The sequence below is a fragment of the Ptychodera flava genome, chromosome 2 (assembly GCF_041260155.1).
Source record: "Ptychodera flava strain L36383 chromosome 2, AS_Pfla_20210202, whole genome shotgun sequence".
In the NCBI taxonomy this organism is placed as follows: domain Eukaryota; kingdom Metazoa; phylum Hemichordata; class Enteropneusta; family Ptychoderidae; genus Ptychodera; species Ptychodera flava.
In genome coordinates, this window is record NC_091929.1 from 36,246,886 (window position 1) to 36,262,111 (window position 15,226).

Sequence of the window (15,226 nt, forward strand, 5' to 3'; positions counted from 1 at the left end):
GTAAGCAAACCCTTTGACTTCAAAGGTGTCGCAGAGAATCTCAAAATGTTCAATGATAATCTGACCATTTAACCTTTCCACTGTTTGAACCAAATGATAGTGTTAAAAGAATTAACATTTGACTTCAGAAGTGACCCAATTTCCTCTTGAGCTTCCCATAATTATCTGATGATTATATGCTTTCACTGTTATATCAAATACTTTTTAAATAAAGCAAATACCTAGATCTCAAAGTGTACCAGGTAACCTGTAGAGATGTGCCCTGATGATCTGATCACCGTACCCTTCAACCATTAATCCAGCATCCTGTATTCAATAGAAATTATGTATGTCAAGTGTCCTATGACCTCTGAAGTTGCCCTTGATTATCTGATGATTTTAAGATTCCACTACCATGTAGAACTAGCAGCATCCAATGCAATACAAATCGTTTGACTCCGAAAGTGTTCCTTGCTGATACGATTACAGCACAATTCCAATGTTTTGTCTAATTATTAGTGTTGAATTGAAAAAAAAAAACTGTACTTTATATGCTTCCACTGCTGATTCCAAGTACTTTTCTTTTATTAAGGCGACTTGTAAGGCTTTTAATTTTTATATCTTTAAATACAACAGCCCCTTCTCCAGGCTTGCATTTTATATCCAACTTGCATTGTTGGATAGCAGTAATCAGTATGACTTAAACATTTCTCATATCAATAAAAAATATATCTTTGTATGAAAAGTATATTTTTTTAAGAACACATATAATAGACTTAGTTCTTAGATCTTTCTTAATATTTAATCTTATTCAATATTAAATAGCAGCAAGAATCCTTTTGAAAAGGAGGCATATCTTTGAAAATCATGAATCCCAATCCCAGTTTCTTCTGTACCGGGACCTTATCTCACATCGTAATCAGACTTGATGTATTCAATAGTAGCAATTAACATGACTTCAAAGATCCGTTTGACCACAAATGTATCCCTTAATTTTAGAGTAATGCGAGTACAGCTAAAACGATGGCAATTACTGCTTTTATCCGGCAAATGGGCATCAACCCAGTGGGTGTAGAATGGCAAACTGTACTACAAAGGCTTGAAGCTAACATACAGTGGATGATGAAGACAATACACAGATATGTCATAAAGGAAACATAAATGCGTTGCAGGATTTATAAGAGATGTCCTTGGGAGCACCATTTAGAAAAGAACCAGGTAATCTAGGACAGGATTTCTGGATGGAATAACCTCATCACCGAATATGACTGAGCTGTTCACCCAGAGAGACAATAAACTAAGCCTTGGCCCATCTGGTTAACATCCTGAGCTGTCACCTGAGCTCAAAACCATGCAAATATCTACCACAGTATCGAAGCGCTTCTTTGAGATTATCAGGACGTTTATGAAAGAATAGCTCCAACAAGGCCACTGAAAGAAGGGCTCAACAATCCACATATAAAGCTAAAAGCGAAGTAAAAGTGGCTGTTCAAATGGAAAGGGCTAACCATCGGAGTGAGGCTAACAACCACAGGGCTGGCCATCACAGCACTCCGCAACACAAAAAAAAAATCAGAAACATATTTCAAGTGCAGGGAGATTTGCATGTAAAATTAAAGAACCGTGGTGCATACCTCAGTCTTTACAGCTGCTAATGTTGACGTAAAAACTACAGCCGGTTACCAGCGCAGTAATAAGTTGATGGTCGAATCAATTTGGGCCTGAGCAGCGCAAAAGGCATCCTCATCAGCAGCGCACTGGCTGCCTCTTGTTTCTGCTCTACTGGCAGCAAAATGGGCAATCGCCGTTTCTGGCGTCAACACCAAACAGAGTTTGCAGCCTACGATGATACTGACAGTATTTCGCTGAAAATGCAATATCTGCACCACTGAACTTGCAATATCTTTTGATGCTAACACGGAATAAGGACAAAGTAATATCGAGTGATACTGACAATAATACTGAAAATGCTGTAGCTGCTGATAATACTTACTGGCACTGCAATATGCAGTGATTCTGACAGTACCACGTGCAATTTATGATGATTCTTAAAGGAACATCAAGATGGTAATGTCCTATGATATTACCTAACAGTATCACAGACAGTACATTTTTCTTCACCTGCCGACAATTTTTCCCTTAAATCTCAAGGCATCCCCGAAATAAATTTGGTTCTCCCCTTACCAGTAACTGTTACTCAAACTATAATTATCAATGTAGTGTAATCGACACCAAATTTCACTAGCAAAAACACAATCAAGGAATCTCTGATGAATTAAATGGCTTTGTCCGACTGAGTTCCATGTTGACCACTTCAAGCAGTCTTGACTTCTCTTGACTTCTCTTATTATTGTACGAAATCATCAGCCTGGAAATCTTAAAAAACTAAATTCAGCATTTTGACTCACTAAGCCTGATTTTATCACATGATTCCCTATACTTAAAGCTTCCAACGAAAATCATTATATTTGAACTGAAAGTAATGGCATTATAATGTACAATGTTGATAACGGGCTAATAGAAAGTGAGGCTTAACTAGTGATTGTATTGAACTACTATCTGAGGGGCCAATAGATTGAAACCAGTGCTGCGCGCAATATCTGGTCTTACTGACAGGTGTCTTGTCTTTGTTGACGCTGAACTGTGTCGATGGTCACTTCTCAGTCAAAAGTGACAACATTGAAAATCTTGGATTACGCCTGGCATGAAAAAAGTAGATATGTCCTGCATGAGGCTGATGACGTTTTTTCGAGATAAGTAAAAAAAAGATGAATAATGAGTAAATCAAATGTTAAAGGCGGCTAACCGTACACAAGCCCGTGTTTTCACTGAGTTGAAGCACCCACTCGAATATGTTGAATATATTGTTAGAATCAGTGCGCCTGGAAAGCACGTTTTGTGTGCATGCTGCATAGTTGTTCATTGACTGGCGACGGTTTGGCAAGATATGAAATAGAGTCTTGTTGGCAAAATGTCAATTTCTTTCAAACTGTAATGCTTAAAAAGTCAATAGAAATCTTCCAAAATATATTAACGAATATATTAACACCCATTGTAATCCCAAGACGTGCATTTGGTATTGTAGCCAAGTATTGATGTGCATATGATTTTCACTCATTCAAAAAGTCATACACAGGTGACAGAGACATGCTATTGTAGGATGTAATGCTCGAATCAACAAGGGGTTTTAGGCTTTCTGATTTTGATATTCTCATTTTGTGAATGTCAAAACCAAATGAAAAAAATGTAATTTGATTGCTGTCCTTTGATTCAGGATTCTCATAAATATGAAAGTGTTTGTGAAGATTGGCCACATTCATAAATCATAGGCATTCGCCTTAACATTAGCAACATTTCACCATTTGCTAAAGACCGTAAACTGAGGTAGTGCTATACAAATAAACCTTAAAAGATAGAAAAAATATCATGTGGTCAATGTATCATTACTATAATGCTATTTCAAAATATTCCCCGTAACAAAATCCTTTCTGTTTTCGATCCTCATATAATCGTCTAGTTTGGGAGAATGGTGGCAATTTTGTTATGTCTGCATATATGGTAAGAATCGCCATGTTAGCCAACAACGCCTGCACGCTGTCATGTTGTCACATCACCCACGTTGACAATGTGCACGTAGACCTTGTTTCACAGATATGGATGTTTGGCGCAGCTTGCATCGAAATTTACAGGATAGAAATATTGGATTGGTAAATAATTCAAAACTTAATGTATCCAAGAACTCATCGCATCAATGCTCAAATAACTTTTTACTGTTTTTAAAATTATAATCAAAACCTTATTCTCCGCCTAGGTACCGCAAATGGTATTGGCAGGGAGCCCAACGGGCAACAGGAGAAAGAGAAGGTTAGGCATGCATACAAGTTTTAGAGAGAGAGAAACAGAGAGGAAGAGAGAGAAAGAGAGGGAGAAAGAGGGGAGGGACAGAGGCGGGTCAACAAGTGTAAAATTCGGTTGGTTATTTCTCTACTTTCACCAACGCTACATTTTCTCATCCCCGTCGACAAAATAGACTGATATAACATATTTGACACCTGTTGTTTGGTTCTGAAGGAATGCATCTTGTTGATGATATCAAAGTTTTGATACGTGCTGCGATCCGAGTCTGTACATAATATACATCCGAGACGGATTTTCTGCACACCAATACTACTTCGCGCATAGAGATGTAAAGATATTATGATTCACTTTTGGGCTATGTTGCCATGGGCGTGGCAATCGTGTGACAGAGAATAACATGAGGATACTATTTTATGAGAAAGGTGACCAGCGAGTAGGCCTCGGACAATGAGAGACTTTCGTATGGAATGGAAAATAAGTTGTTTGCATGGGACTGATATCAGATTTTCATTCCCTTCAAGATTTTAATTTCGCCTAATTAAAGTGTATAAGGATATCAAAACTGATAAAAGTGCCAGGCCGGTGGTTGCACTTAATACTCCATGTGTTTGAATTTTATTTTTATCGTATTTCTCTAGGTGATCCAAAATAGTGTAGATCTGTGAAAACCCAAATCCACGCCCGCTATATTGTATAGTTTGGACATGTCATGAGAAGAACTGCAGAAAAAATATTCTTCAACTTTTTATCTACACATTCTTAGCCTTCAAAATGAAGTGATAATGTGTCATGGCAAGTAGAGAAGTACCCCGCCTTCGACAGAAGTCAAACGTAGACATGATGTGCTGCATGTATTAAATGAAACAGATTGAGCAGACGTAGCTATTTTTGGGAGCTAAGCATAATTGATTGATAAGGTTTAGATCACATGTCAAAGGTCGCAACCCAGAAATAAGCTAGGGCATTTGCTGGTTTCACATGCCAATTTGCAGATGTTAAACAATATTTGTTCCGGCCAAACCAAAGCCCCTTTTAGTGCATGGCACACACATGCTCGTGGTCTAGCGGCGGGTTAACAGTTTATGCAGAGCCTATTCATTAATATTCCAACTGGATGCCTTAATACGTCAATGTAATTCTATTTCAAAATAACGAATATTAGGGCTTTCATTTACAGCCGTCAGGCGGCGAAAAATCGCCGCCTGACGACGGAGGATCGCCGGTTGAAAACATATATCGATATTACTTCTTTCACCGGATTATCGGCGTTTACAAAGAAAACGGAACGATCGCTGGTGAAATCAAACACCGATCGTTCCTTCTACCCTTTATGATGGGCTTTTACACAGAATTATAAAAAGTTGCATGTGAAAATGTGATCTACGCTTCAATTAAGGATAAATCTATACCGAGAACTTGCCTCGCTAACTTACTTCCGCATCATACGGCAGCTTCACTCAAAAGTCAGATAATGCTATGATCTAATTGTCCATCAAGTCGATTGACATTGATGCGTCACGTCATCTGATTGGTTTTGTCAAATGTCGAATCCTGAGATTCGTTTATTGTGTAGCCATAAATCTCAATATTTTCTAGGGGGAGACCCCCTAAAACCCTCCTTCGAGAAGGGGGCACATCCCCTCTCTCGAGCTCTCCCCACTGCCGATGGCCTTCGGTCATCGGCCGCAGCGACCTTAGGTCGCTGCCTAGCCTCCTGATAAATGTTTTCAGCCTGTAGATTAAAAAAAACTTAATGAAAATCCTGTGAATATAGTCACAAAAGTTTATGTGTTGCCAAGACACTAGTTCTGTACCTGTAATGTGAACATAATCGGCTCTATTAAATAAGCTAGGGCATTTGCTTGTTTCACATGCCAATTTGCAGATGTTAAACTATGTTTGTTCCGGTCCAACCAAAGCCACATGCTCGTGTCTAGTGGCGGGTTAACAGGTTATGCAGAGCCTACTCATAAAATTCTAACTGGATGCCTTAATAGGTCAATGCATTTCTATTTAAAAAAATAACGAATATAGTCACAAAATTATACGTGTTGCCAAGACACTAGTTCTGTACCTGAAAATGTGAACATAATCGGCTTTAAAATTTAAAATGTCCTAATCCTGACATATAGGAGGTGTCACAAAAGTGTGTCATTCCCGACTTCACGAAGAATTGTTATTAACTTGAACCATACTGAAAACGCGAATGTTTTACATTAAGCACAGGCGACCCAATAGGTTCTGAGTTTTTCACACTGTTTCTCTATCATTTTCTCTTCTTTCTCATGCTCTGAATGATCGGAATAAATAAAATAAATGGTTTATATAACCTAACCTAGCCTCTGTGACTCTTTATTTATTCTACACTCCATTACAATGACGTATATCTCTCATACACACATGCTGTAATTAATTAGTCAACACAACTAATTATGCTAATCCGTGGACTTATCAGAGGTCGGTCAACATCGGAAAGATAGTGATGTTAATGAAAAAGGGCCCGTTTTAGTAACCATTCCTATCTTTCGCGATGTTGACCAACCCGTAAAATCCCTGATAAGTCCATGGATTAACATAATTAGTTTGTGTTGACTAATTAATTACAGCATGTGTGTATGAGAGATATACGTCCTTGTAATGCAGTGTAAAATAAATAAAGAGTCACAGAGGCTAGGTTAGGTTATATAAACCATTTATTTTATTTATTCCGATCATTCAGAGCATGAAGAAAGAAGAGAAAATGATAGAGAAAACAGTGTGAAAACTCAGAACCTATTGGGTCGCCTGTGTATTAAGCCACAATTTGACTTCAAAAAAATACACTAACTTAACTTGTTCCTATTTTACCAGGGTATAGCTTGTCACAAACAGCCAGTTACAGTAAAGGTTTTATCAGTGTACGTTCAAGATTGATAGGGACATTCATGATTAAAACGGTGACAAATTTGCAACCAATCGAGTTTTTAGTCCATCGTCGACCAAAACCAGAAACACTTCATAACCAGATGAGATAATTCACAAACTCTTTGAAGTACTCCTTTGATAGAAATCAAACATATTACATGGAGTGCCTGATGCAGCTAAAACGCGTTATAGAGACAGCAAATGGATTAATGATTATGATATGGGAAAGGTCCTAAAACCCAAACAAGCGTATGCATTTAGTGAGTTCACACACCAAAGCGAAGATATTGATAACCAGTTACCAAGTTAGTTTTGGCGCCCAAAAGTACAATTTGTGCATGCAGCAAACATGTTCATAATCTTGCCACAGTTGGTCAACAGGTTCAACAGAACCTTTCAGTACAAGCCCTAGGGGGAGGGTGTACAGAGTCGATTGTGGCTCAATACACGGCGGAGGCCCCTGTCGGCATTAAGCATAATTCAGATCAAAGAGGTCAGCAGCAATTTCTCAGCCTGAATAGACTCATTTGACACCCGGAACAGAAACTGTAACAGTGTAAACAAAATAGCCACAGAAAATCGATAAAAATAAGACACACAAAGTAGGCATTGGTGGTTATTTGATATTCACAACAACCTAAGCCAAAATTTCACAGAAATGATACTAGTCCTTTTATGTTTTATCTAGATTAACTTGTCAAACCTGTCCTAGAATTAACAGTTTTACCAGTCTGTACTGAAGCATTTCAAGTCTCGATGGTTTAGTAGTTTGCAGCCAGGTGCATGCTGGCAAAACCATAAACCGTATCGATACCAGATTTGTGGTACAATGATGCCGTATATTTAATAAATGACAGTTGTGTACTGTAAACATGTTATATTCTTGGTATGCTGAGTCCTTTCATGGAATAGAGTATGTACAAATTGGGTACCTCGAAAGATCCCGGGGTGGTACTTGCAAGAGGGATTCTACAAAGCTCACAAACTGCTTTCATATTTCTAGTAATGTACCAAATTCAAATTTGCAACCTACTGTATTGTCCTAGCAATGCGTCAGTAATCCAAAATCATTTGTAAACATCCAAAAGGGTGGCCTAACAATCCTTGTCTAATTCCTTCCAACCATTCTGATGTAGACGTCAAGCGAAAATCTGCCTTTTGCCCTCTTAGCTTTGTGATTTTTTTACGATAACTTGCGCCCTCAATCGTTCGATATGAATATAACAGAAAAGAGATTTACCTTAACAAAATTTTAATTACCTCGTTTTAATAGATCAAGTCAAGACTAATTTTACATGACAAAGTCCCTCCAGGTGATTTGACAGTATGCCGCTGCTGCAGGTAATTCTCAAAGTAACAAAGAGACTCGATGCCAAATCATTCCCGATCATTCCTGCGTTTCCCTTAATCCATGAGCCACAACTGAGCTATTGTTATATCGATGCCTGTGTGTCTGCCGATATCTGTCTACGACTGTCTCTGTGTGTCTTATATCTATTGACGCGAATGGCTTATGCGATGGTACACAGCAATGATACAAGTTTTTTAGATCCACTTATTTCTTTACCAGTATTTTATAAAACAAGGAATACCATCGACACGATATACATTACAGGCAAGAGTAAAATTATTTACTTAGTTTTGAAAAGGTGCTGTGCTTCATTCCTCACTACCATTGTACTATCTTCAAATATATATATCCTGTCACAACAACCTCAGAACGCTCTTTCATTATCAATTAAAGTTCGATGCTTGTATAATTTGTACACAAACGGAACTTCACTCATTGGTCTTATAAATTGTTGCAAATTCAAAGGTAAAAACGTGATTTCTTTCGAACAAGAAGTGTCCTTTCAACTATTTACACTCGGCAAAATACTTGATATACAACAATATATACACATATACTGATTCTGTACATGTGTCTAATACGTTCAGAATACACGTACTACGTATACTAATAAAATGCAAAAGTACAGTGTACACTTAGTGTGCAAAGATCTGCACTATGTATACTCTTGATCTGCAAAGATATACGCTAAACATATCAACGTAATGGAATGTTCCGTATACAAAGATATACGTTACGTATGCAAATCGTATTATATTCCAATACGTAAATAAACGTAAATATACTGAACGTATAACAAGCATTTTGTCCAGTGATTAAATATTCTTCTTTACCATTTAAAAGCCCTTAAATGATGTGTGTACTAAATTTGTAACATCACCTTATCGGAGTTTAGTTACGAGCAGCACCTCCTAATATTCATTACAAATGTATGTTTGCAATCAATAAATAGCCTTATGAACTACATGCAACAGAGCGTTCAATGTCCAGTTTCAGTGTCACTGTTAAATGTCATACTTTGGTAGACTGTACTTGATTTTATTCAATAAATGTAGATATTTCGGGAGATACATTGATGCTTACACGTGATTTAAACACTCTCTCTTTTAACATCAAATATTGAAAGGCACGTGTGTGAGTTTGTGATGTGCTACAGTGCTATATCTTCTTCCTCTGCCTATTTTGTAATGGTAGGGGAAATAACTTTGATAAGATTCGCGGACAATAATATGGTAACTGAAAATGCTTAGGTGATAAATGTGTCTTAATGTCAGGGCCATTACTTCTGTTTCACTCAGATGACGATGTAAATGTGATGGTACATATTAAGGAATTAACAATAAAACGGATGAAAATATACATATGAGAAACATTGTTAGTCAACAGTGCGCCCTCGTAGTTTTAAAATTTAAGATACTCGAATGCAACTAATGCATGAGGAAGGAGGCGTTGTCATCGTCGCAGTGTCAAATTGTCAATAGAATTTTATTTCTGCTGATTACATTCAAATCTGATGATTCTATTTTTACTCGGAAGCCTGCTAGTTTTGCGTCTGGCTTGGTTAACTGAAGGCAATGTGATCAAACAAACTGTACGTGCCCGGATGCTCTGGGCTTCTGATTTTCTCAGGGATGGCGCATTTGATATCTGACGTGAATGAGTCCTTTTTAGTAGTTGATTTAGAGTCAGGTTTACCAGAGGCATCAAATAGTGCATTACCAAAGGAGGTAGGGTTAAACGTCCGTCCTTTGAGTGGGGTGGGGTTAGAGATGTCGTGGTCTCAGCACAGGTTTCTTGTTACTTTTGTTTACGTTATTACACGTTTGACTGTTCTGTTGCCAATAAACATATACACCACCAAACTTGGGTGTCTTGGTCATTTGTTTTTGAGATTTATCTTTTCCTCCTTTACTATGTCACGCATTTGTCCTTTGCCAATCTTACGCAAAGATTTATCACGATGTGTCATCTACTTTCTGGTAAGATTACCTACCGTGGCAACATCTATGCATGATTTTATATCTGTGGTGTGAAGAACAGCTGCTGAGCCTCCGAAAACACATATATTATGATGTTGATAAATTATGATATTTTCAACTTATTTGATGATTCTAATATGCCATGGTAAATCTTTAAGAAGAAATATATCAAAGCTGAGACCAATAACTTCTTGAAAGGGGTCTTCAGTCATAAATAGTGATGTAAAATTGTATTAAACTATAGATAAGAGATACACTATGAACAAAGTTGATTGGACAGAAGCATCTAAACCACATACCTTTGCGAAGGGTAAATGAGTAATAACATTTGTACTATCCTTCTGTGTTTGCACGTTTTGTTTTCATGAATAATAAATATGATGACAAGAGTCTGTACCATACATAACTAAGACCTCACATTAATAAACACATTTTAGATTCTAGTATTTGGCACAAATTCATAACTACTGAGGTTTAGACTGTGTGATGAATAACTTATCGATAGGATGTAGTTTAATCATAAATTGAAATGTAAAGTCAGATCGAAATTTGATCTTCAATACATTATAGATTTTAGTTGATTGTACACCATCCAGTCGTCCACCAATTGTCGGTGAGGGCGGGATCACAGTTGGGATCGTCTGGAGGGAAGTCGGTCCATGTCACCGCTCTATATTCGTCCAGTTTAGCCTGCATCTGTGCCACAACATCCGGGTTTTCATCGGCTACATTGCATAATTCACTTGGATCAGCTGAGAAGAAAAAGGTTTGTACATCTTTAGAAGTTGCAGTTGCTGTTAAAATGCGGAGGTCTTATAAAACCCAGAAGCAGTTTTCACATATTTCAGACGTAATTTAAAATAGTTGTGTCACAGTATTGGCATGGAATGTATTTGTTCAGCTTCGCCTCAGTAACACAATATTTGAAAAAGCGAGTATTTCTTTTGCTTGTTTCTTTGTTGTTACTTTCCTTCTTGTTGAAGTTGTCGTTGTCGTTGTTGTAGTGATTTATCGGTGTTTTTTTTTCATAAATACAGATTCATGTATATGCACTCGTCAACATCAGTAACTGAAGAATAATTTTTCCAGAGTATCATCACCTTCCATGTCGAAAAGAAAGATTGCATCTTTATCAGGTAATGGTAAGTCTGCTTTTTCGTCAGGTTCAGTGTGGTAAGGCGTCTCATACCAGTACACTGTAATTGACATAAACATTCAGTTACCAATTGACTCTTAACGCGACTCATTACATAACGATTTGTCAAAGAAAATACAACTCTATCCATGTACGCATTCTAACATCTAATTGAGACGTTTTAAATGCCGCTGAAGATGTGTACAGCAGTAATTTGTAATACTTTCGTAATTTGTAATACTGCAGTAAATTGTAATAAACTTTGGAGTAATTTGTAATAATTAAACTAGTTATGATATAATACAGGGCCTTTGTTTACATTACACTTAGCAGGCCAAAACTATACAATATATCAGTGTTTTTTCATATTTTTTGTCTCAATATTATATTAGTTCATGCTAATGTGATAGAAAGCAATGGTTTGGTGATGAAAAAATGATAAATTAATAAGGATTTCCTATGAAATAAAGAAATATGTTGAAACAATGCAATACTATATATATATGTTGGCGGCCATTTGAATATTTAATGAGATCACATGATCATAATTTGCATATTTTGGGACATGTATTTTATGATGATTCCAGAAATATATTGGTATGGGGGGACAGTCTTTGCTAATTTAAGAAGACACACGTCATACTAGATGGTACTTCCAAATGTCAACTCAACCCAGGGCCTTGGGGTGCAAAGGGTTAAACATTACTTGTATTGAAGTGCAGAAAAGTTCTCTTCTGCCACTGTGAATTAGCAAAACAGACATGTTTCGAACAAGTAGCTTGTCCTTCATCAGTGTCTACACTTGATCTGACAGAAAGATCCAAATGCAGGCATTTAAACTGCTGGAGGTGTGAACAAACTCGAGGTGTGAAAACGTTTCATTGTCACAGAAAGTGTTTGGTTAATTCACAGTGGAAGGAGAGAACTGTTCTGTACTTCAATGTATAATGTTCATCATGTTCCATGATGGACATACACAGTATCATAACTTGTATCATTCTTCTATGAGCAAAATCTTATGTATATAATATCAAAAATCATCGAGTAAGTACACCATGTAAATGATTCCATAACATATCTACCAATATTAAAAACATTAAGAAATCATGCACTTTGTTGTTATCATATAAAAGTTCAAAGGTCATCGATTAAAATACTAGTCTACCTTAACGTAGATGTAGATCCGCTGCCTGAACTGACATAGAATTTGAACGATTACTTGGTAGGAATATACAAGCACGGAAATTTGTCTCCATAGTTATCATAAAACGCATTTGGTTAGGTTTTTTATAACATGATAAGAAGCATTGTCAATATTATAAATAATCTGCCCTATGTAAGGCAGTGAATTACTCGGTCAAACTGACGAAAACGCCTGCAATATGGCTAGTCGAATCCTTTAGGTAGTATGCGCTTCGAAAGTGGAAAGGCTTAAACTTTTGCTCAAAATTTCCCCGAGGAATCATGCAACCATTCTCTTTCAAAATCAAGAATAATAATTGAGGGTCACCGTGTAAATTCTGCTACCAGAGAAACAAATTACCAAAGATTTACCAATATATGACATTCAAAATAGCCGCCATTCCCGTGTTAACTCTATGGAGAAAAATGCAATAGTTGTTTTTCGAAAAACTAAGGCTTAAATTTTTTTCTTACGCCAAGAGCTTTACAACGAACCGCTACAAGTGATAGATCAGAAAAAAACTTTATAGGAGTTTGAAAGTTCAAACTGTCCCCGATGCCACGCATTCTACCGTATGCACGAAACCAATTTATTGGTGATCAGAGTTGAGAGGAATACATATAATTACCATGACTGTATTCCTAGCCAGATTAACGTCAATATCGGCAAAACTTTACAATATCAACACTATTACAACGAAGGCACTATTACGTGTAGTTATTCAATTTTTTATGATATCGTTAGATGATTAATATTTAATATTCCGGCACCGGCAAGATTAGTGACATTTTGATACATTATTATATGGATTGAAGCGTTTCCTGGTGGACTAAAACTACATACTATGGCTGTATATATGTGTTTGTTTTACTCTGTAGTCCTTTCGACTTTCTAGTTTACTATCACATTAAATGCGAAGTGATGACTCTATTTCCCAATGTCTTTGGATACGCTTGGCATGAATGCCCCGACTCGACGTCTTCTCTGAGAGAATACTTTTTTCAACAAACATTAATCCAAGTGACCTCGGCCATACTCGACAGTCATACTATTGTAACAAGCTTGGCAACTTTCATTGTTTAATGGAATGTACAAACCTCTTCATTAAAATTGAACGAAGGCGCTTACGAATGAAAAACAACTACGTGTAAATAAAGGCAAGGCAACGTACTTAAAAAACAATGTTGAAGAGAATTCAGTGTGTCGTCAGGCACTATGAATATCATGAAGCATTGTAAGCATTTACTGTTAAGATTTATTTAAAGAGCGGAATTTTTTTCCTTTGAACCTAAGCGCACTGTGTAAACTTCTTCCCCAGGACACACCACTGTTAGTGTTTTCGTGCGTACCTTTATGAGTCACAGGGGTGAGGGAAATTGTCATTAAGGTACCATTCGCCTCGAAAGTGAAAACTTAACCCGTTTGCACAAATTTTCTTCAAGGAAATTTTTAACAATAAAATAACTTTCTTTCAAAATTCAGAATAAAATCCAGGCTCACCTTGCAAATCGAAATTCCAAAGAAGCAAATAACCTTTAACCTTTAACTTTACCACTATTGACAATTCGAAATGGCAGCCAGCCCTGTGTTCACTATACTGAAAAACAATATTAAAGTTAGATTTTTACAATAATATGTTAAAGCCCCTACAAGTGATAGACCATAAAAGTATTGTATAAATATAAGAGTCTGAATATCTATTCCCAAGGTATATTGAACCTTAAAGAAATGCCAAGCTAGACTTTTCTAACAGTCTGAGAGTACACGGTTAAACAGCTCTAGGTCGTTCAGTTTTATTATGCACGTCGATGTGTTTTCGTACTATCTTGACGTATAGGGTCGTATACACGGTATGCCGGAAGGTATGAAATACCCCTTGACAAATAACGCGTCCCGAATCAGACAGTCAAAATACTAAAATCGGACTTTGAAATTTAAATTTGGTAATTTCCCATACAAGATATGGCCTTTGCAAAGCTTTAAGCGATACCGACAATTTTATTCAAGTGAGGCTATAAACACAGGATGCGTTATTAGTCATTAATCATTAGTCATTTGGGAAACATGAAAAGAAATTCTTGGCTGAATTTATACTCACCTTATTTCTATAAATATTATTCTCCACGACCTATGATTTTATGCCTTAGGTCCATGGTAATTTACTAACCATGACCGCCAAAAATCCACATGAACTTGTTGAACGCAGTGTTTGCACAGTTTAACTGGCAACATTTCGTGGTATCTGGAGGTATCCATAAGATAGAGCTATGGCTGTATATGATCATCATTTATATACATAGAAAGGCGTGAAACTGTCAACTTTTTCCCACAAAAAACTTTAAAGTTCGGTCAAGATATTTAATCATAAGACGAGCCAGGCTATGTTTTGCAGAAGCTTGGTTCACGAAGTGACCCAGCTGCCAAACGAATGCTGGCGCCTTAGATTTCCTTTCATACCTTTGCTGTCCCTTCAAAGACAAATGTAACCATGGTTATCGGATGGAAAGAACCTATTTCTTCACTCCCTTGGCGGCATTCTCTATCACCAATAAACCTGAGTGTTTGTTTATGGAACATTCAGCAAGATTTTAAGATATTTGTTTGCGAAGGGTATGCATGAATCCAGTGTTATGTAGAAATACAAAAAATAATGTATTAACTAGGTAGGGTGATTATAGAAATGGTACACCATTGGATCCCATAGCGATGTCCACAATTTGTCCAAATTTCGTTTAAGCAAATTAAAAAAAGGAAGAATGTATTTCTTACTGTCGGTATATACATATAGTTTGTTATGATAAAATATTCACATTATTTTATTATCGCCGAAATCAGTT

The 15,226-nt window shown here is 36.8% G+C and overlaps 1 protein-coding gene across 2 annotated transcripts in view; it reads right to left on the reverse strand.

Moving 5' to 3' along the window:
- Window positions 1-10,264: 10,264 nt before the first annotated feature.
- Window positions 10,265-15,226, reverse strand: part of LOC139119874 (arylsulfatase B-like) — a 269,229-nt gene continuing 264,267 nt past the window's right edge. The window contains exons 16-17 of one of the 2 annotated variants that reach the window (XM_070683833.1): window positions 11,172-11,267; window positions 10,265-10,823 (exon numbers count right to left, since the gene is read on the reverse strand). In XM_070683833.1, coding sequence (XP_070539934.1) covers window positions 10,645-10,823; window positions 11,172-11,267 — 275 coding nt within the window. In that variant the 3' untranslated portion in view covers window positions 10,265-10,644. The remainder of the gene's footprint in view (window positions 10,824-11,171; window positions 11,268-15,226) is intronic. The other variant, XM_070683842.1, reaches the window with a different exon arrangement.